The sequence below is a fragment of the Eleutherodactylus coqui genome, chromosome 3, assembly GCF_035609145.1.
Source record: "Eleutherodactylus coqui strain aEleCoq1 chromosome 3, aEleCoq1.hap1, whole genome shotgun sequence".
Classification (NCBI taxonomy): Eukaryota; Metazoa; Chordata; class Amphibia; order Anura; family Eleutherodactylidae; genus Eleutherodactylus; species Eleutherodactylus coqui.
The window spans coordinates 188,134,368-188,156,664 of record NC_089839.1 but is presented as its reverse complement, the minus strand read 5'-3'; the positions used below and the strand labels follow the sequence as shown (position 1 = coordinate 188,156,664).

General features: G+C 44.0%; 1 protein-coding gene across 1 annotated transcript in view; it reads left to right on the top strand.

The window, feature by feature from the left end:
• The window catches only part of LRIG1 (leucine rich repeats and immunoglobulin like domains 1), a 96,858-nt gene extending 75,019 nt beyond the window's left edge, over positions 1 to 21,839 (top strand). The window contains exons 10-19 of the mRNA XM_066596659.1: positions 2,078 to 2,149; positions 2,847 to 2,918; positions 4,445 to 4,608; positions 7,290 to 7,610; positions 8,261 to 8,542; positions 8,631 to 9,068; positions 11,323 to 11,370; positions 13,294 to 13,434; positions 14,219 to 14,503; positions 15,667 to 21,839. Of these exons, the coding sequence (XP_066452756.1) occupies positions 2,078 to 2,149; positions 2,847 to 2,918; positions 4,445 to 4,608; positions 7,290 to 7,610; positions 8,261 to 8,542; positions 8,631 to 9,068; positions 11,323 to 11,370; positions 13,294 to 13,434; positions 14,219 to 14,503; positions 15,667 to 15,848 (2,005 nt within the window). The 3' untranslated portion in view covers positions 15,849 to 21,839. The remainder of the gene's footprint in view (positions 1 to 2,077; positions 2,150 to 2,846; positions 2,919 to 4,444; positions 4,609 to 7,289; positions 7,611 to 8,260; positions 8,543 to 8,630; positions 9,069 to 11,322; positions 11,371 to 13,293; positions 13,435 to 14,218; positions 14,504 to 15,666) is intronic.
• Positions 21,840 to 22,297: the final 458 nt, after the last annotated feature.

Sequence of the window (22,297 nt, the reverse complement as noted above, 5' to 3'; positions counted from 1 at the left end):
AGTAAAACAAATATTTTTAAAGATGCTTTCCAGGACTCTATTGATTACCTATCCCCAGAATAAGTCACCCCTATCAGATGGGCAGGGGCAGGTGTGGGATTCAAATATTTTTAACGGGTTCCCTACTTGACGGACCAAAGATTTGTGCAAGGGGCCCACAGTGTGGTGCACCACAGGAAGTTCACTAATAATCAAATAAAACAATTATAATACATTAGCAAAACCAAACTATTAACATAATCACAGTCCCGGAAGCAAGCTCAATACATGAATACTGTCCTGGTACCCAGCTGAGTACATAAATACAGTATCTGTACCAAACTCAATGTAAAAATAAAGTACCAGAACCAAGCTTGCTACATAACTATAGCACCAGAACAAAGCTCACTACATATACAGCGCAAATGAACCTCACAATATAGATACAATACCAGAACCAAGCTCATAACATAAATACAGACCCAGAACCAAGCTCATAACATAAATACAGACGCAGAACCAAGCTCATAACATAAATACAGACCCAGAACCAAGCTCATAACATAAATACAGACCCAGAACCAAGCTCATAACATAAATACAGACCCAGAACCAAGCTCATAACATAAATACAGACCCAGAACCAAGCTCATAACATAAATACAGGGGTAGCAATGTGTTAAATATGTAAGGATCTATAGGGGCGAGTGGGCTGCATCAGGGGCAATGAGCCATTCTGTATGCGGGGAGGCACCCTGGAGTGAAAGCCTTGGTACATCCTTACCTACCAAATGCCTTTTTTTTTTTTTTGTGCGGAGACCGCACAGACTCTTTCCATTGAAGTCAATGGAAGCCATCTGACCTGTGGCCCAACCGCAATTGACATCGCGGATAGGCCGCTGGTACGGTCCTGCGGTCATCCGCAAAACAGAAAAGAGAAGGCATGTGGGGTTGCCAACCAGGGTCAGAGCCAGATTACGCTGCGGGCTCCCGCATGTGGAATCCGGATCACCCCTGTGCAGCCGGACTGACTTGGACTCCAGCGATCGGTTGTAATTTATGGGGAAACCTGTATGTAAGTGTTCACCTTCCTGGCAGTGCCCCCACAGGGGATTTAAAGCATTACATAGTTCTCATTCAAATCAGTGGATTGGTTATGACTGCAGGACAGGTCCTCCAGAGAAACTCTTTATCACTCTCCGCTCAGGATCCTCACTTTTGGCCGGAACAGAGGACCTCTCTATTAACATAGAATTTCCTAGTAGGATGTACTGTATAAACGTGAGTTTTCTAAACTTGACAACCCCTTTAAATATTAAACCATATGTAGTAAGCTCTTAAAGGGGATTAGGAGCTCTTTATTACAAACGTGAAGCTCCATCCCCAAAAGACATATTAAGACATTTGGGTACATTTACTAGTCAGACTATTAGTTTTCTGATGCAAATTGTGCTAGAAAACTGTTTCAGACACTCTTTTTCACTTTCCTAAAAAAGGGGTGTGGATTAAATTGCGTTAACATTTTGGAGCAATTTTTAGCGTGAAGAAAGCCAACTAATAGGCAGTCTAAACTTAGACTAGACAGTCTTAAAACTTGATACTTATCATTCAGAGCTGCTGTGAAAGATCTGGTGCACTTGAAGACCGTCTAGTCTTAAGTTTGCACTGTCTAACTTTCAGACAGTATTCGTAAATAAGCCCCATTGTGTTCAGAGCCCCTTTAAGTGTGCGCCGCTTGTAGATGCAGGAAGGTGATCTGACAGCACAGTCATTAATGGCTTGTTAGACCTCTTTTCTTGTAAAACAAGCATTTAACAAAAAGGGAAAGGAACCGCGGCCTAAGGAGCTGAATGGCGGCTTTCTCCCAGCAGAAAATACGTGTGATTCAGCCCTGTCATCACCGCTACATTGCATTACTGATAAAGCGATCTCCTTTCAGTAGGCGAAGGGAAGAAAAGCCCTAATCTCTGTCGTCGATATTGATAGCAGCGCCGTTCAGTGGGCATGAGATCTGTTTCACCCCGACTAATTCTGCTTTTTCTTCTTTTTCCCTTTCTCCCCTTTTGTTTGTCTGACCCTTGATGTTTGGAAACTGCAGATCTCTGTTTGGAAACAAGATCAAGTCGGTGGCCAGAAACGCTTTCTCAGGCTTGGGGGCCCTGGAGCACCTGTGAGTTGTCCCATCATGCATTGCATTTTTATAGCGGGTTGCCAAAAGTAGCTGCTTGAGAGGTCTGCAAGCAATTTAATAGCGTCTTTGTAAGCTGAGAAGCTCGTCCATTTGAGCAGACCAGCTGCTTCCTTCTCATTATAAGTCAGCTTCAACTTTGGCCTCTCCTTGTGCCAAGAAAGGAGTTGGAGAACATATGGCAAATTTGGGCGCATTTTTTATTTTGTGATTACTCTGAGAACAGACAACACTTGATGAATTCTCACTCGTCGTACACAAGTTTGGTCACTTTCTCCTTCTCGCAAAGTCGTCCAGCACGCAAGGAGGAGAACACCTTTTAAAGAACGTTACTTGTATTCAGCAAACTTGGCCTGAGAGGAGAATATATTTTTTTTCTTTCCCTCTCCTTCCCCGAGGACCAGAAATGCTTCTAGTACTGAATCAGCATTGGTTTCCTTTTATAAATGAAGTGCAGCCCGGACAGTATATCCCCGGGATGAGAAGCTTTAGTTGAGTTTATTAATATTCTGGTTTGTGGAAATCATTATTTTCTGGCACCAGCTACACAATACAATTGATGAAAAGTCCGCTTAGACTTTACATTTAGAATTTTAGTTTGGCGACCTTTGTAGATTTCACTTTTGATTTGTAGATTTTTTATTTTTTTTTAAACTTTTTGCCTTTTTTGTTTTGGCAGAAACCTTGGCAATAATGCTATGCGGTCAGTTCAGGCAGAAGCTTTCGAAGAAATGAAGATGTTGAAAGAGCTGTAAGTAAAGCTTTGACGCACAGAGTATTTAATGGGGGTGTCCCAAATTTTTTTTTTTGGGTGTCTCAAAATCCTTTATCTGATCGGTGAGAGTTCCATGTCCCACTGTATGGACGGCACTGCTTCATTCACCTCTATGCGAATGCCAATAAGAAGCCAGGTACAGGTAGCACTTGGCAATGTCAGCCAGTCCCATAAAGATTTATGAAGTGTCAGTGCAATGCTTAGCTGCCACTCCATTCATACAATAGGACACGGGTCCTTGTCATTGGTGGGGGTACCTCTACTCAAACCTCCAGCCACTGTGTATAGGGGTCAGATTTAAATCTTGGCATACCCCTTTTAAGTGACTTCCCAGGACACCTTATCTATGTATGTCAGTTTTTTATCTCCTTTATCTGAATCTGTGGGGGTTCCAAAGGTTGACACCTACAGATTAAAATGATGTGGTGTGCAAGTATTATGCCATCGTTTTAAATGGGAATATGCTATTGTCCCACTTCTAGCTGTTTTGCTGCAGGGATGCAGATGGCTCAATACACTGGACAGCAGCCTGCGTTGGTACTGCAGGCTTAGTCCCATTCACTTCCATAGCACTCAGTCTGCAGTACCAACCTGGGCCACTGCACAATGTACGGAGCGGTCTGCTTCCTGCAGCAGAACGGCTAGAAGTGGGACAACCGCTTTAGATACCTTTTGACATGTCAAAAGTATTGATCAATGGGGGTTCCACTACTAATACACTCCTGCCGATCATTGGAACAAGGTGCTGTGTCCCCTTGGCTATCTTCACTGGTTTTCAGCTGCAGCTGGCAGCTGAAGTCGGCCTGCAGCTGTACAGAAAGCGCTATACTCCTCCTACAAGGCTGTTTTTTTTTAGCTGACGGAAATAGCTGAAAATGAGAGGAACGTGTGAGTACTACAGGGGCAGCCGCACTTTGCTACACTGTCCAGCTCAGCCGCTGTGACAACTGAGCCCACCTTCTCCTCCTCCTCGCTCCCATTACCATCTGCCGCACTGTGAATTACATTAATGATGCTTTTGCACAGATTATGGCCCCCCTCATCGCGCCACCACTAGTTGCATTATCCATCCACTTCCACAAGCTTCGGAACCTCTGAGTAGGAAGAACCAGAGAACAGGTAGCGGTGGGAGAGAACGCAACTCTATAATAGAGACCAGGAACATCATTAATGTCATTCACCTTGCAGACGGAGTACCAGCGTGCAGTAGAGGCAGCACTGGGGGCCATAACGGGGCGCTGCTACTGTGGGGGCCACAAAGGGGGGGGGGGGGGTCAAACTAAATCTCTGCGTGGTGTGCAGGAAAGCCTAGCTACTTTTCTGCATTATATGTAGTAAAGAAAACCTTCGGCATGGGAGCAAAATGGCTTAAACAATTTATAAGACATTAGTTTCCCCTTTAAGACTACGGAATATCCCAATTATTGTCCAGTGAAATTCTACATAATAGTCTGAAGTGTCTTGAGTGACTTTTTTTTTTTGTCTTTTTTTTTTTCTTCTAGGTACATCAATAGTGAGAGCTTCTTATGCGACTGTCATCTCAAGTGGCTTCCATCGTGGTTGACAAGCAGACAGCTGCAGTCCAACATTAAAGCTCTTTGTGCCCATCCAGAGTCCATCCAGAACCAGAGTATCTTCAGCGTACCCGCACAGAGCTTTGCATGTGGTAAGCATCCCTTTATGTGTATTTAACATAAAAGATGGAACTTATAGGTGGCTTTTTCGCATCTTCTGAGAATTTTTGAAAACCAGGTGCAAAAATACATGTACAGAGATTGATTTATAGTTGGACTTATGGAGGTTTTGTGCTCGTCATACACATAAAATGAGATTGCTGCTAGATGCAATACCTCTGATCACCACTGATTTCTGCGTTTTCCTTGTCGGAAGGAAAGAATGTGTATGACTGAAACAACTGTTGTCACTAAATCTCAGAAGGGAAACCACAAAAACCTACATTTGTTGGCAACCACATTAATAGGATCCACTAACAATCTAAGGGTTAATTGCCAGCAGATCTGTCCCACCGTTGTCTCTTGTAAGGGGACACAAAGGTTGGAGGGATTAAATTGTATTATAGCCCAGAGCTGCATTTACAATCCTACTGGTTGTAATTGGAAACAGTCGTCAAGCTCGTTAATAAAAGCTTAGCTAAATTCCTATAGGGGTGGTGAATTCCAACGCAACAGCTTTGTTGCAGAAATCTCCGCAACTGTCTCATTCACCTCCACAGGGCTGTGAGAAATACATGTGCTTTCTGCCAATATGGACCAACTATGGAGGCCACATGCGTGCGTAACACAGGCTTTTTTTTTTTTTCTTTTTACAGAACTGCATCAAAGTAGTCAGAGGGCGCTGGACAAATAGAAGGACCAGTGCACCCTCTGACTACTAGGTTGGAAATCTGGATAGAATAGTGTTTTGTGCAAGTAGCTTAACACTATTTTATCTAGACTTGCAACAAAGTAGTCACAGGGTGCACTGGTCCTTATAGTTGACAAACGCCCGCTGACTGCTTTGGAAATTTCTAGTTAACACAATTTTATTACGATTTGCATCAAACCATTGTTTTTTCTATCAATAACCTATATCCAGCAGACACCAGGACTTAAATACAGATCTATCATGCCCCTTGACTCTTCTGTAAACATGCATGCGGGCCTTGTGAGAACAAAATGATCAGGCATGGAAAGTTCAATGTGCTTGATCGTTTCTTACAGATGTCGGGGGAGAGTCTGGAGCCCCCCCATACTCATAAGATGGTAGAAAACGTCAGTTTCGGCCAACTTTTTACTATGGGGGCCTTTACATAGAAGAACCATGTAACATAACATGACCCAGGCTATGAGGTGTTTTTGTAAGGCATAGCAACCTGATCCAAACGTCCTCCAATACATAACCAAGTGTAAGCATCGAAAAACTTCACATTAGTAGGATAGTAGCTGATAACACTATTCCCAGCATACTCTGGTATCAGCAGTCCAAAGTGCGGGCCAACATCAAAAACTTCTGAGGACACATATGGGTGTCACATGTTCTGCCTGCTGCTCACACCCAAATTCCAGTTATTTCTCTCCTTTTTGTGGTCCAACTGGCTCTCAGCACTGGACAGCTGAAAACACAGATCAATGGTAAAAACAAAAGGTTTAATTAAAACAAGGTACACGGAGATCAAACTTAATTATATATGTTTTGGTTCGACAAGGTACGTGGCTTGGGAAGTTTTGCATTGCTTATTTTGTGTACTGATTTGTGCATTCCACCAGAGGAACTCGAAGTAGCCACATGTTACAGAAAACTGAATCATTCCATAAGTTACAGCTTCCCAGAAGGAGGCCGTTTACTTGTGTGCACATGTTCATTGTAGAATTCAGATTGTATCCATCAAGAGAACTAGTACACGGTTTTATAGCCATGTAAACCTTCATACATGCGTCTACATTCATTTTTATATGGGACCTAAAAACAAATTGATACAGGGTTTAATTCGGAAGATATTCCGTTATTCTGTGAGCAAAAAGTAGCCCTAGATAGTGGTGGCATGGGATTTTAGAAACGTTTTTGGATGCCATTTTTGTGGAGACTAGACTTTTTGCAATTTCCCTTGACCCCAAAGAGTAAAGAAAGGGAAGAGAGGTCTCCATGGTCTGGGTGGAAGACCCGTCTAGACTAGATGATTGAGTTGGACATCAAGCTTTTGATCCTCCATGCCCCCTCAGGCAAAAAGTGAGCATTCCCCAGTGCAAATCACCCTGAACCGCACAGATGGGGACTTGTTCCCCTCTCAGCTGTTCGTAATCCTTAAATATAGAATAATATTTGTATGAGCCAAGCACAATGAAAAATTGAGCCACCTACAACCTCGAACGTTGGCTCACCGGTGTAAACAGAGGAATAATCCCTCCGGTGTTTGTTTAGGTAATTCCAAAGGAATACCATCTTTTAACCATCTTTAAGCATTACTTTAAAACAGAAAATGATCTTTATGTAAATTATTCGGTGGTTGTTACGTTACCTACGTTACCTATCTAGAATTAAGGGAACATTGCAGGGGATGGATACTTTGTGTGTCGAGGAATATCCAAGTCTTCACTGTACCCTGGTTAGCAAATCCGGTGGCTGTCCAGTAAAGGTCTCAACTTGTCATATCCACATCTAGTTTGTCTTGTTCTGCCTGCTTCTTGGGCTGTGAATTCCATTATGTCTAAGGAGCTAGGGGACGGTCCATGAATGTACTATAATATATGGGTTATGTGCATGAAATCTGGAATGGGAGGGAGTCAAAGTCAAAATTTTGCTCCGGGATTGACTTGCGCACTCTGAGGTTTACCACCTTTGGTCTTCTAGATGACCTACCGAAGCCACACATCACAGTGCACCCAGAAAAGACCATGGCGGTGGTTGGAAAGGATATACGCTTCTCTTGTTCGGCTGCCAGCAGTAGCAGTTCTCCCATGACCTTCGTGTGGAAGAAAGATAATGAAATCTTGCATAATGCAGAAACGGAAAACTTTGCCAACATCCGGGAAAAGGATGGAGATGTGATGGTTTACACAACAATTCTGCATTTACGCAGTGTGACTTTTGAACACGAGGGACAATACCAGTGTGTCATCACCAACCATTTTGGTTCGACCTATTCCAACAAAGCTTGGCTTACTGTAAATGGTGAGTATGGACCAAGGTAGGGAGGGTATACATCAAACTGGTGAGCATATGGCCCTCTTGAGTTTCTTCCAGGCTTCCTCCAGGCAATATGGATGTTCCTGAATGGAACGTCTCAAACCAAGGGTGACTCCTGCTCTCGATACGGCAATGTGTGACATTGCCCAATTTCTTTTGATTGGGTGTTATGTAATACTATATTTCTCCTGTAGTAGCCGCTGCTGGCAAATTAAATAGTGGCATGGAAATTCATTGAACGGTAACAGTTGGTCGGAAAAGCTAGATCAGTGACAATCATTTGATTGCCAGGATGGCCTTGTTTTCGGGGCACAACCTTATTAACGGGGGCTTGTTCAAGATGAGAAAAACATGGCTGCTGTCTTCTGTAAACGGCATCACACCATTCCACAGATTGTGTGCGTTATTGCCGCCCACTCACTTGAGTGGAGCTGAATTGCAATAACCGACTCAATGCATGGTCAGATAGAGCGCCATTTCTAGAAGGAAGCAGCCATGTTTTTCTAATCCTGCACAATGCCTAAGCATTTGCATTCCCCAATTTATGACCAGTACCGATTTGTGGACATGTGTAACCGTACATCCCATTGTTGTGCCATAGTTGGAATAATGTTTGTACCTCTGTTTCATGACAGTTCTACCATCCTTCATCAAAACTCCAAGAGATAACACCATAAGGACGGGTACCACTGCCAGGCTGGAGTGTGCAGCGGATGGACACCCCTCCCCAGAAATTGCCTGGCAGAAAGATGGGGGCACAGACTTCCCTGCTGCCCGGGAAAGGCGCATGCATGTCATGCCAGATGATGATGTCTTCTTCATTACCGATGTTAAGATTGAGGATATGGGTGTTTACAGCTGCACCGCGCAAAACTCTGCAGGATCGGTTTCTGCAAATGCCACATTAACAATACTTGGTAAGTCGGAGGAAAAATTCAAAGTGCAGAAGATAATTTACCTACATTTGCAATCTTTAATTTCTTTCTTCCAATGTTGTATTTTCAGAGATGCCATTTTTGGCGCATCCTCTAGAGGACCGCTCTCTGTCAACAGGGGCTACGTTGGTGTTGCAGTGTAAAGCCAATGGAAGTCCACCTCCCCGGATCACATGGCTAAAGGGGGATGAACCCGTCGTTGTGACAGAAAGGCACCACTTTACTCCTGGGAATGAGCTCCTTATCATACGCAATGTGATCCAGGAGGATGCTGGGAAATATACTTGTGAGATGTCTAACACTCTTGGAACCGAAAGAGCTTATATTGAAGTCAGTATATCTGCCGCCTCCGGCTGCGCGTCAGAGTCCAACAAGTCGGAAGGCACCATGACGGTCGGGCTCATCACAATCGCCGTGGTGTGTAGTATTGTCCTGACATCGCTGGTTTGGGTGTGTATTATCTACCAAACGAGGAAGAAGAGTGAAGAGTACAGCGTGACAAACACAGGTAATGCGCATACGGAAAAAAAATCCGCACCCCGCACGTGCGTTTTGTTCTTGCATTAAATCCGAAACTAAATAATGTGTTGTAGTTTATTAGGAAGACTTTAAACTCCCTATTGAAATATTTGACCTTCTATCAGAATGAACTTTTATCACCTATCACCAGGATAGGTGATAAAAGTCTGATCTGTGAGAGTGTAATTGTTGAGGCCCCACCAATCCTGAGAATGAGGGTCCCGTGACCCCCTTCGTCCTTTGTTGTGGGCTCACTGCACCCACCACAGTCAGGGGGAGATGAAATGAAGTGGCAGTCGTGCATGAGCGTTGCTGCTCCATTCATTTTCAATGGGACAGCCAGGGATGACCAAGTACAAGCCCTTGTCTCTTTCCATCAGCCCCATTGAAGTGAATGCAGTGGCAGCCGCACATGTGCGACCATCAATGCAGTCAATCTGACGTCACTGTGGGTCGGAGAAGTGACCCTCGCAATCACAACCAAATGGGGACACAGAACCCGTTCTGGAGATCGGTGGATAAGTGATAAATTTTGATTCTGGTACAACCCCTTTAACCCCTTGAGTGGCAGGTTTCCTACCACCCTGTCGTGCCCACTAGGGCAGGTTTTTTAAAATGGTCTAATCATTGAATTTCAACTAGTTTTGCAGTTGCGTCTCAAGAGCCATAACTTTTTCATTTTTCCATTGACATGGCCATATGAGGGCTTGTTTTTTGCGGGACAAGTTGTGATTTTTTAAACAGGGGGGAGGAAAAAAAGAAATGGGGAAAAAAGAAAAAAGGGGCCATGTCATTAAGGGGTTAAATAATGTATTAACTTCCTTCTCTGGGTCATTACGACGCACATGGATACCACATGTGTGATTGTATTTTTGATTTTTTACAAAGTAAAGGGAGACAAGTGTTTTTTTAATTTTTTAAATAATTTTTTAACTTTTTTTTTTTAAATTTTTAAAATTTTTTTTTTTTTTTTTTGTCCCTTTAGGGGACTTCCACAGGGACCCATCAGGACCCCTGATCACATTCCAGGGGTCCGATGGTGACAGCCCTTTACATGCTGCAGTGACAGCCCTTTACATGCTGCAGTCACAGACTGCAGCATGTAAAGGGTTAACACAGCAGAGATCGGAGGTTTTCTCTGATCTCTGCTGTAAGAGCTAGTACCTAGCTGTCCTCTCACAGCTAAGAACCAGCTCTCCCTGCCACAGAGACCATCGGCTTGCTTCTGACAAGCCGATGGTCTCTATGGCAACCTGTAAACAAAGCAGGATATTGCCGACATGTCGGCAATATCTTCTGCTGGTTTTTCAATGTCCTGCACTGCTCTATGTGGGTCTGTGCAGGCAGAGCACACTGTCACAGCTTGTGGCATTGTGCTCTGCAGCTCCCATAGTGATACATAGCCCGGAAATCTTCCGGGCTATGTTGCTATGAGCAGTGGAGCTCGTCGCGGAACTTTTCCGGGCGTGCCACTCAAGGGGTTAAGCCTTATGACACAGGATGTACAGTAAAGTTCTGTAAGTTCGGGGTTCGTACAGAGGGGGATTGGAAGTCGGCTGTTTCTTACGGCTAACGCTGATCGCATCTGTTTACCCTCTAAATGCCCTGATCGTTGTTTGAGGGTCCCGAACGCCCTTCCGCGATGTAATAGCCAGGTGCAATCGCACCCGGGGGTCTTCGGTTAAAATGCAGTACAATGTAATACTGTGGTATTCTGCTGTTTGAGTGATCAAACTATTGCGATTTTGAGTCCCCTACGGGTCTAAAAAGGATGTAGACAGTTATTTAAATTTGAAAAAACACCCAAAAAACTAAAGTAGTAAAAGCTTAAAAAAAAAAAAAAAAAAAGTTTTTCCCATATTCACCTTGACATGAATACTACATGTGAGCAGTCCTGCATAGATATTCTGTGCGGCCCTAATCATCTGGCCACACATGGCACTGCGGACCGCGTGTGATGGAACGAAGTACAGCAGACCTCGATTCTCTCATCCAACCTCTCTAAACACAATAATTGGCTGAGAATGTGCGATGTTGGTTCAGCGGTCTGAGCGCGTCCGCTCCGGCCTGTTTATATAAATATACTGGCTAAAAGGGAAGTGGATTTGTTATGTGAATTAGTTTGTGGTTTCACTGAAGTCCTGGCTGTCTCCACGCCGCTTGTGGAAGACGGCAATGCTATTTTTTTTTTTGTTTGTTTCTAATGAAGTGAAGTAACCAGACTGCGCTTCATTGTTTTCCAGATGAAACCATTGTGCCCCCAGATGTTCCAAGTTATTTATCCTCACAAGGTACGTCTTACAAATGAGCACGATTGTGAAACTGGACCCCGGCAGAGAAAGGATAAAGGGCTGCAGAGTCCCAAAGCCTTAACTTAAGCTGGCAAAACACTGATCATTCAGCCCCCCTATCGGCTGAGCGGAGGGGAGAATCGGACAAGCAGCTGACACACATGGCGCTGCTTTTTTCCACAATGTGGAAAGAATTTAAAGGAGTATTTCCATCTTAGACTGTTAAGGCTTATCCACAGAATAGGGGGTAGCTTGCTGATCGGTGGGGATCTGGGACTGCCACCGATTCCAAGTTTTCATACCCTGTGCGTCCCAAATGTTTGACAGCAGTTGCCACACATTAGGCGGTACTGCTCCATTGACTTCCCTGAGACCGCTGAAGATTGATGAGAGCTTGAATTGTGCTATCTCCAGCGGTTGCATTGAAGTGAACGGAGCAGTGGCGCTCGTGCATGCATGGCCACCACTATGAAACATTTATGATGCATCGAGGAAAAAATCTCATTGATCCTGCAGGTTCAATAGCTGGGATCCTCATCAATCCTGAGTTATCTCCTATCCTGTGGATGGATAATAACTTGTTGAGATGGGACAGCCCCTTTAAAGACAGATGGGTGCAGGCCCAACCTCTTGGACTTACATCGTTCTTCAGTTAGGACCTTCCACTGTCCCGCCACTCTGTGGTGGCTGGGAGGATGATGATACCCATACATCTTGTGCTACGCTGTTTCTGTAACTCCCATAGAAGTCAATGAGAGATAGGCAAACAGCGTAGCACATCAAGTTACATTGTTTCCTCAACTCAGGAGTTGTGGAAACTGCATGATCCACTCTACTGCATTATTTATGTAACTCCCATTGACTTGTATTGGAATTACGGAAGCAGTGTACCTCAGCCGCGCTATTTCTACCTGGCCACCTTGTAATCAACCAATGGTGCTCCTATCTTAGCAGTTACATGATAGTCTCCTTTCTCTCTCTGTTTTGTTAGTATTCTGTTCTTCATAATCATTATGCCATTATGCCCTGTACTGGAAATCATTTGTCCGCATACTGCTCTTTAGCAGCAATGAAGTGGCAGCATCAGTGGTGTAATAAGCAAAAAAGAGGTTTATTGCTCCATAAAAATGGCGACGTTTCGACTAGGTGAGTCTTTATCAAGCTCTTTGTGAGCCTGTGATGAGCAGCCAATCAGAAGAGGTGGAGCAGCAGCCTGAATCCATAATGAGTCAGGGAGTGACTCAGACTCCCTATAGATAAATTGTAGTCCCAACTCACAGCTCTGACCAAATGGAGATGAGCTAAAGGCAGCTAAGGAGGAAGAAGTGATGAAATGATTGTCAGACAATCACTTTATGTAGGTACTGACTTGCATATTATTTTTGAGCTGATGACCAGACAGTTGCTTTAAGCAGCACAGAGGTGCTGTTGGATACAGTGGAGGCTTCCAGTAACATAAGCGGAAATGTTGGCTATCTAATGTGTATGGCCACCCTGTTTCCCAGACTCTTATTTATCCGACTGATCTCTCTCCGGACACCGCCAAGTGTGTGTGTGTGTTCTGAATTCAGTGAGGGAAGAAATCTGCTGCTAGACAGCTCTGGCAGCGGCTTATCTCCCCAACAACAAAGGGATCAATCAGTTGACATCCAACTGCCAGATCCTTATCTCAACATCTGTTGGAGGAGTTAAGGGGGCCACCATGCACATTTCCAAAATTGATCAGTGCGCCAATGTGCATCTAGTGTGAAATGGTCACCTTTCAATAACCGCGAGGAATTGATCTAGAAAATAGATCGGAAAATTGCATAACTTTGGTTACAGCAAAGAAAGTTGTTCTTTGTACAAATGTAGAGTAGCCCTTTTAAGTAACATAAACGGGTTATAATGAGTGACATTTTGGCCTCCGGTTATATTTTCCAGGTGTATGTTCCAGTGATGGCATTGGAAACACTGATGTGGAGGCGTGTAATGTGGGGTACAGACAACCGAGACTCTGCATAGGGTGCAACTCAGATGAACCTTGCAAAACAGCAGATGGATTATTCTCCACTGAAAATAACGGTAATGACACGGATTTTTCACATTCTAATGGCACAGAATTGTCGACTGCCATCAATCATCATGTCACCACAAGGAAAGTTTTCATGAGGAGACTTTAAAACATACCTCAGTTTTCAACACGTTTTCTAAAATTCACCTGCTAATTTGCTGATTTTTGCACCCTGTTTCATGTCTAAGTTCTGATTTTCAGGTGGTCTTTCCCATTTTTCTGCTGTTTGCAATCCACATTCAGGCAGGGGGAGTGCATCAAGCCCAGCATTCTGACAGTAGTTCACTGTCCTGTACTTCTTTTCCCTCACTTCCCATGCTGCATTGCTCTCTCTGGTCCAATCAGCAAGGAGGCAGTATCTGAATGCCCCTCTCTCTGCTGTCCCAGAACATTTCAGGGACATTCTGGCCAAATAGTTAGCAAACCTGTTCAATGTGCACACAATTGTGCTGTAACAGCAGGAGAGGCCTAGATTGTGGGGACTGCAGACACTGTGACTTGCAGGGCTGTCAGTGACGGGAAGCAGACTACGAAAATAACCCCTGCTGCACATCCTGGCATCCCAGTTACTACAGAAGCTCAATATCTAGCAACAGTCGATGGATAGCAGAGGGGCTGCAAAGGAGACCTCTAGTGGCAGCTACGTCAAGCTTGATTTTCAGTGGTAAAACATCAAAATTTGAACACAAGTATATTAAAAAGCTGATGACACGCATGCTTTTATTACATCCGCATAGGTTGTCTGAAAAGTTAGTGTCTCTTTAAAAATAAAACCTGTTTTTAATCTCCTTGCAGGATATGGATACCAGGTGGCATGTACAGACTGCATGGAGGGCCAAGCAATGTACAGCAGCAACCCGGACTACTGCCCCCAACCGTTACCATCTATAGACTGCTCGTATGAACAGCCCCAATGTAACCAGGAGAGCTATACGAATGGCACTGATGAGTCACACCTGCCAAATTGCCAACAAAGCTATGGTAAAACGGACGCCGGAGAATTTGTCTACCCCAGCAACCATGAAAGGGTTCCACTCGTCAGTGAGCAGAAATCAAATGTGTTGATTTCTGATGCACAAGGTAATCTATACTTGTCATGCATGGCCTAACCTGGTTCTGTACATTACTAGCTGATTTTTTTTTTCTTTTTCTCCCCCCCCCCCCCCCCTTTTTTAATCTTTTTTTTCTTCTGCGTTTTGATATGATGAAAGGTAGCTAAAGGGGGTTGCCTAGTTGTAAATTATTAGCAGCCCATAAATAGATTGGTGGGGGCCCATCGCTGGGGTACCCTGCGAATCAATTGTTTGCTGGGCCAGTGTGCTTGTGCATGGAGCTGATTTCTGCAGGAAGCGGACAGCTCTGTTCCCACTGCAGTGGCCAGGCTTGGTATAACGGGTAACCTTCATTAGAGTGAATGAGAACTGTGCCTGCAATACCAAAATGGGCCAGCAGTAGGAACAGAGCTATCTGCTTCCTTTTAAAAATCCTCTCCGTGCATGAGTGCAGTGGCCCAGTACACAGACCCCTGCCACTCTCCTAGGGATGGTTTATCCTAAGGCTTCGCTATCAATAGTAAATAACTGGACAACCCCTTTAAAGAAGCTGTGCTAACATACACATCCCCTTTCAGAATGCATGGACTAGGGAAAATAGCTGATCGGTCTGAGGCAAACAGATGATTTTGCTGGGGAAAGCCATGGCCTGCTAAGTGTTTCCCGTGCAGCTGTGGATGGCAGTCCGGTAATACAACACGTGTTCATCCGTGACAGCAGCTGCTCTACATTCTGGGTCCTAGAGGGGGTCGTGAGCTGGGGACCCTGCTCTAGGACGTTCATTACCCTTATAGGACATATGACGAGTTTGTGCTTGGCACAAACACTTTCAATGTCCAGAATTAGAAAAAAATATGGCTCATTTCTTCCAGAAATGGCTCCAAAACTCCTTGCGTCATGTTTGGTATTGGAGCTCAGCTATACTAAATTGAATGGGGCTGGGTTGCAATACCCGACACAGCCTATGGCCAAGTGTGGTGCTGTTTCTGGAAGGCAGTAGCCATCTTCTTTTAAGGCTACTGTTACACAAGATGACTAGTCCACAAATCAAAGGGTAAGAACAAGGCTTCAAAAACTACACATGTTGTACTGTACTTTGGGGAGGGGAGTACGGATTACAGATCGAACCCTTCAAATATGGTCGAAGACTCTTCCTCACATGCTGTAAACATCATGTCTTTATATTTACAGGTTCACATCTGGATCCGTTCACCCAATCGCATGACCAGGAGATGTTTCTCTACCCTCCAGTCCTGGACTTCTTAATACAGCAATCCTCACACATAAGTGATCCTGTACAAGACTCCAAATTGACTGCGCTCTCGAATGGCCATATGGTGTCACCAGGACAGGCCACACAACGGATCATGTGAATCCAAGTGACTCTTGTGTGCAAGGAACTAGAAAGGACATTGAATTTTGCACTGAACCGGCACAGATCTTGCTACCTCAACTCCTAAATGTATCATTTTAGGGGAATGATGTTGGAAAATGAGGTACAAAGTGTGGGAGAAGAATCCGACCTGATCACCGCTGAGATGAATGGACTTCACAAACTTCTAAAGTGTTGGTAGCTCAAACGTCACATTGCATTTAATGCACAAAAAATGCAAAAAGACTTGTAAGTAGTGAAACAAGTTATGTATTTGATACATTGTACATAAGAGTTTTCATAAATATATATAAATATGTAAATATCTAAAGTTAGATATATAAATATATACGTATATGTTTTACAGAGTCTATTTTGATTGCTAGTGCATGAGTCGCTCTAGAACAGCTGTGAAACGCGTCAATGTTTTTTAAAAAGCGCATTGGGAAAAAGACTTAGGTGCCTTACTGCATGCAAGAATACAGGATGACTTATGGAAGGAGGGGGTGCAGTTGCCTGGAACACTTATGTGCTCAGTATTGTATGGAAGCGAGCCAGAGGCCAGTGTTAGGCGGCCCCAACACAGACGCATTTTAGTATCCGTATTATCACTGTTCTTGGTTTCTACAAGATGCTGCTCTCCTCCACCATAGCTTGGGCTATATCACAGTGCACAGACTAAGTGGAGACTAAGGGTACTTTTTACATGGCCCTCTCAAAAGAATCGCTCAAATTTGACAGCTAATTGTCCCAAGTAAAAGCAGAACCCGACAGGATACCGAGCAAGAAATCGCTCCGGTTGCTTTGTTTCAACTCACTGAAATGAGGCAACTAATGGACAAGTCCTCACTCTGTGTGAACAGGCAGTTGTTTATCTACGAACGACTGCCTGTTCACAGTGAATGGAGGCGGGCGGCTGGAAGATCTCCGGCATGCTCTGCCTCCATTCACTAAACAACTATCACCCTAAAGGTGCTTACTCCCAGTGCAACCATAGGATCGGTGTGGTCCATGTTCCCACATTCACTACAATGGAGCGAAGTTGTAATACCAGACAGAACCCACTGACAGGAGTGGCACTGTTCTCAGATGAAAGCAGCTATGTTGCTATGATCTTGGCCAACTCTTTTAGGGTATGGCTAAACATTAAGAGTCTGCCATGGCAAAAACTGTACGAAAAGGTGGGTTTTTATAACTGATGTAGTTGCAGAAATTGTGCAGATTTTTGCAGATTTCACCCTTTCCACTGCAAAAGGTAAAATCCATTGTGAAAATAATAAAGCATGGATTTTTTTCTGCAGAGTGTGGATGAAGTTAGTTTAAAGGGACTGTCCGGAGAAACAAAGATGGCCGCAGCAGTTTCTTGGACTACCTGATGCACACTGTGCATTAGTATGCATCATTAGTCTACAACTGCTTTGATTGGCCAGTGCTACCCACATGAGCAGTGCTGGCCAGTCAGAGCAATATATAAGTTTTAGACAACTGATGCATACGAATACCCAGTGTACATCAGGTAGTAAGAGAAGCAATTCAGCCATCTGTTTCTCCAGGATCAGAGGGTCACTTTAAGGCTCATCCACTTTGTATGCACTGTAAATTCGAAAATCTGCAGCAAATTCGCCCCGTGTGGCTTTATCCTTAAAGTGAATGGAGTTGAGCTGCAATACCACACACAGCCTGTGCTTGTACAAGTGGCGCTGTTTTTTTTTTTCTAGTCCAGACCACCCCATTGTGATTTGCACTGGAGCATCTATAACCGAGCAGCATATCTGTATACAGCAGCTGTAACTTCTACTCCCCAGTTAATATCCACCAAGTAACAGAGTGGCCATCACAAAGAACTAGGTGATTGCACTTACTGCTAGATCTGCAGCTTCATTTGAGACTTTCTACATAGTAAACATGGAAGGATTACTACCAGTCACTAATCACATTCCACAATACATAGATTCTAACTCACTTGTCAGTTGACCCCCTAAGATGTGGCTCAGGTCTTGTCCTGTATGCGCTACCCCACTACTAGGGCCCCTACAAGTCACAGAGCCTTTAGAGGTCATCTCCTCTCCTGGATCTGCTAGATTCATAAATTATTGCCCCTTCAGTCTTTTCTGATATTGCTGACTGTTGAGGGACGTCATTGATATACCAGAACCAACAAGACAGAAGGAAATGTCTGGGGTGCTTTTAACCCCCCCATACTAAAAATAGGATGAATTTGCACTTTGGACATTAAAGGGGTATTTCCATCTTTCCTTTTTGTGGCCGAGGTGGGATAATCCGATACTTTATCCCAACCATCTGTCATAAGAGGCGAGCGTAGTTTCCCTAACTCTTGTTGAAGTGAATTGAGAGCTACAGAAATGGCGCTGGGCTAAGCGTTTGGCTTTCTGTAGGCTCCACCGGGGTGGCCAGAAACCATACAAGTGGTTTCATTTAAGGTCCTCCGCATTCTTCCCATTGGGTGTATGGCTCTGTTCAGACCTTGTTTCATTGTTTGGTGTCTGCACTGGGAAAGCTTCCTAGGCACATGCAGAACATCTAACTCCCTATGCACACAGCGAACGCCAAACTGGGTCCTTTGGGCATGGACTACCAGTATGTGTCAAACCCTTATAGACTGTTACTATGCAGAGAGAAAGTGGTTAAAAAAAACACATTGGGGCGTATTTCCTATTCAAAATACAATAGTTTTCTGTGCAAATTGTCCCAGAAAACAGTTTTGCCCGCTCCGTGTCACATCCGTATGTGATTTTTAGACCTTTTTCGGACATTTATTTTTTCCTAAGGGGTGCCTCTTCAAGAAAGCTGTGTGGCCCAAATTCCGCCAAAATTTTTGGTGTAAACAAAACCAGCTAATAGGCGGTATAATTAGACTGTCCTAAAATTCAGACCCTATTTAATAAATGTGCCCCTTTTATGCGGTGAACTTTTTTTTTTTTTTCTATTTTTTTTCAGCAATTTTTTTACAATAAGACGACCTACTACTTTTTTGACTTTTAGTAAATACTTGTATTCCCCTGATATAACAATTCTGGGGCATCCATTCTAATCACTCTGTAATGTACTGTTCCTGTTGTTCCTCCTGGAATTGAACTGTCACTCCGAGGACACCCTGTCATAGTCTGGCATCACTGATTGGACAATGTAAGGACACGCCCCTTTTTACCAAAAACCTACAACTGATAATTTAGGTGTTTTTACCATTCTTCTGAAAGTTGTCAATTTATTCATAAATTTTCAGGAGAAATAACAGGAACAGTACAATGCGGAGGTGTAAGAAAAGACGCTCCAGAATTGTGTTATGGGGAATGCACATATTTACTAGGACTGACAACTCGGGAGAGGAGACGGGTGTTCTATAAACATGAGCCCCTTTAGGTGACGGTATACAGTAGCATACGATGTGGTTCCAATTCAGGTTTGTCAGGGAATACTCCTGCCGGACCCTCAGAAGACGGGGAAATAAGAGCCTAAGACCACTTTCACACAGGTATATCCATCATGCTGTGAATTTGGGTCAGTTGACCCGCGGTTGGACTGAACATGAACGCATGTCCAAGGACACACAAATGTGACAGTCATATGCTCATGGGAAAGTGGCCTTGTTCGATGATCTTCTGTTAAAAGGGTTGTCCGCTAGTTTCTGATGTAGGACCTTCATCTTTAAAGCCGCTCCTCTACTTTGGCTTATAGAGGGTCTGTCACAGAACCTCAAACCGGTGGGACATGAGCCGCTATGGAAGTAATGTGCCAACAGTCTGTAGGACCTACAACTGGGATGAATAGGAATTGCAAACAAGACTCACTTTACAGCCTGTAGGAAAAGCTAATCCAATGTGAATGTTTCCCCGCCTCCACTACTAGCGCTGTGATCAATGTACGTTTAATAGGATAATGTGAAGTGCGTGGAGTCGGCCTCGCTTCTCGCCTAGGGCAGGTTTTAAGAGACGTTATATTCTTAGAAATTTCTGGAAAAATTATACAAAATCTATCTACATATAGTGTCAATGTTGTTTTCTTTCCTACTACTTTATAGCATCTTCTATAGAAAGTGTAAATGATCTTCTGCTCGGTCATCACTGCATTTGAGGAGATCACATTGGTGACGTCTATGATCTCTCACCATGGGCTATAGAGAGATTAAACCCCTTTGGCGCTGCTCAGCGAGTTCTGTAGCCGAGAACCTGACAGGCTAAGTCAATGCTGTGATATCAGTCGTAGATCAGTTTTTGTCAGATCTCCAGTAACAAATTTCCGAGCCGTACCAAAGGGGTTACATCTGCATATAGCCTTCCATTATAGAAATCAGTAGTGGTCCGTGATCAGATCTCAGTGTGTGTGCATGACGCCTCACGAGAACATTTGCACTGATTCCCCCTTTACAACTACAAGAATTGCTTCAAATCTTCCCCAATTTCTTAAAGTTGAAGAGTAAATTCTAATCAAAGCAATAAAAGGAATACTACAGGGATCGTATCTTGACCCGAGACCGGTCTCCCAGTATAAAACTAATACTACAGGGATCGTATCTTGACCTGAGACCGGTCTAACAGTATAATGGTCGCCTGGGATACATAGTGAAGGAAGGGAGTGGGTGCTGTTTAAAGCGACCCTCTGGGTCTGGACAAACAAAGATGGCTGCACTGCTTCTGACTACCTGACGCACACTGTATTAGTATGCATTATTACTGTAAGGGCTGAGAAATCGTTCAGTGGTTCAAATAACCCACTGACAGCAATGGGAGCATGCGGGTTTTTTTTTTTGGCACCCGCAAATACACAAGACATGCCTGCACGAAAAATACAGTAAAACGCGCACAGGTACGCACAAATATGCAGCGGGAAGCCGTCCAAGGACAATCCATGCTGTTTTGATTGACCAGTGCGGGCAGTCAGAGCGGCATGTAGTACCTTAGACTACCGCTACATACAGCATGCAGCAGGTAGTCAGAGAAGCAGTGCGGCCATCTTTGTTTAAAGCAACCTAGACAAGGGCTAATCCCATCTAAAGCACCGATCTAATAAATCACTACTGCTAAGACGGGGATGTTCACACGGTGGACTCTGCATCAGAGTTCGCCGCACAAGGCCACCGCTGAGCTCCGTATCTTTCTGCACGCAGATTTTGTCCATTGACGGGGCCAAATCTCAGTACGGAGCCGCAGCAGAATAACAAATTTCTGCCGTGGTTTTAGAGGCAAAATCAGTTCGGAAAAAAAACTGCCCGATTGTGCCGTGTGAACATACCAACAATGCAGCTGGCTGCAGATCCCGCCATCATTAAAGGAGTGGCCCTACCTCTCGCCTCCTGGCTGTTTTTAAGAAGAGATGGCCATGACAGTGGAAGTCTGGTTTTAAGGTCCATTGTTTTGTGTATGCAGCTTCTGTATGGCGTCTCCATTGTTACAAACTACTAATGCTGGTTGTAGTTACTGTCTCCCATCAGTCCCCTCTTCTCCAGGTCCGCACTGGAGCTGTATACACAAAACGGTAGGAGGTTTTTGATTAAAACTGTTTGCCATTTTCTTCCTTGTGTTGGAGCAGCCACTAACTACCATGACATGTAAAGTTCTGCATCTCCAGCCGGTGCTCTGTCATAACTTCCGCCTCTAAGCGCCATTTTTGCGATGGCCACATAGGCATTTTATATCCTCGCTAATCCTAAGTAGTAAATGACGTAAATTCACATTTTCTAAGCAAAATAAATGTGTTTATTTTTAAAGCTAAAAGGACATTTGCCACAATTTCCCCCTTTTTTTATGTCATTACTTCCACGACCCGGAGGGACTGCTGCTTCTGAGAGGCAATGTGAAACGGAAGTGTTACTTATATGTAGAGTTATTTATTTCTAGAAGATGTGGTACAATGTATATTGCAAAGTTTCTAACAGATGACATTGACGTGTCTACTAAACCCTTGTTATAACGCAGCAGAGTTGTTTTGTTGTTTGAAAGATACAAGTTGGAAAAATAAAAACTTTATAGAGAAACTCGTCTGTCGTTTTGTTACCCGGTTGTGAGAGCGAATGGGAAATGAGAGCTGAACACGTTGTACAGATGTAGCAGAGCCGAATTGGTCCACAACGTGCTTCGTCAGCGTAATGTAGGTAACCCACGGCGGCAGGATTGTGGACAAACCTAATTTTGTATTGGAAAACCAACACTAATCCCAATGCAGACTTTTATGGCGCATCCGCAGAATATACCATAAGTCAAGTGCATAACCCAGAGGTGGGACCCCAAGCAGGGTGGATGTGGCAGCCAAGTTACAGAAACAGTGTAGCTAGTGTGCCACATGGTCTGCATTACTCCCATTGACTTCTAGAGGAGGAACAGAAACCAGTAGCCCAGCCGCACTCAGCTGGTTCCATCGTCTTGGCCACTTCATTCAGCAGATTTACTATTGTACCAATGTTTGGCTGAGATGGGAGCAACCCTTAATGATCAC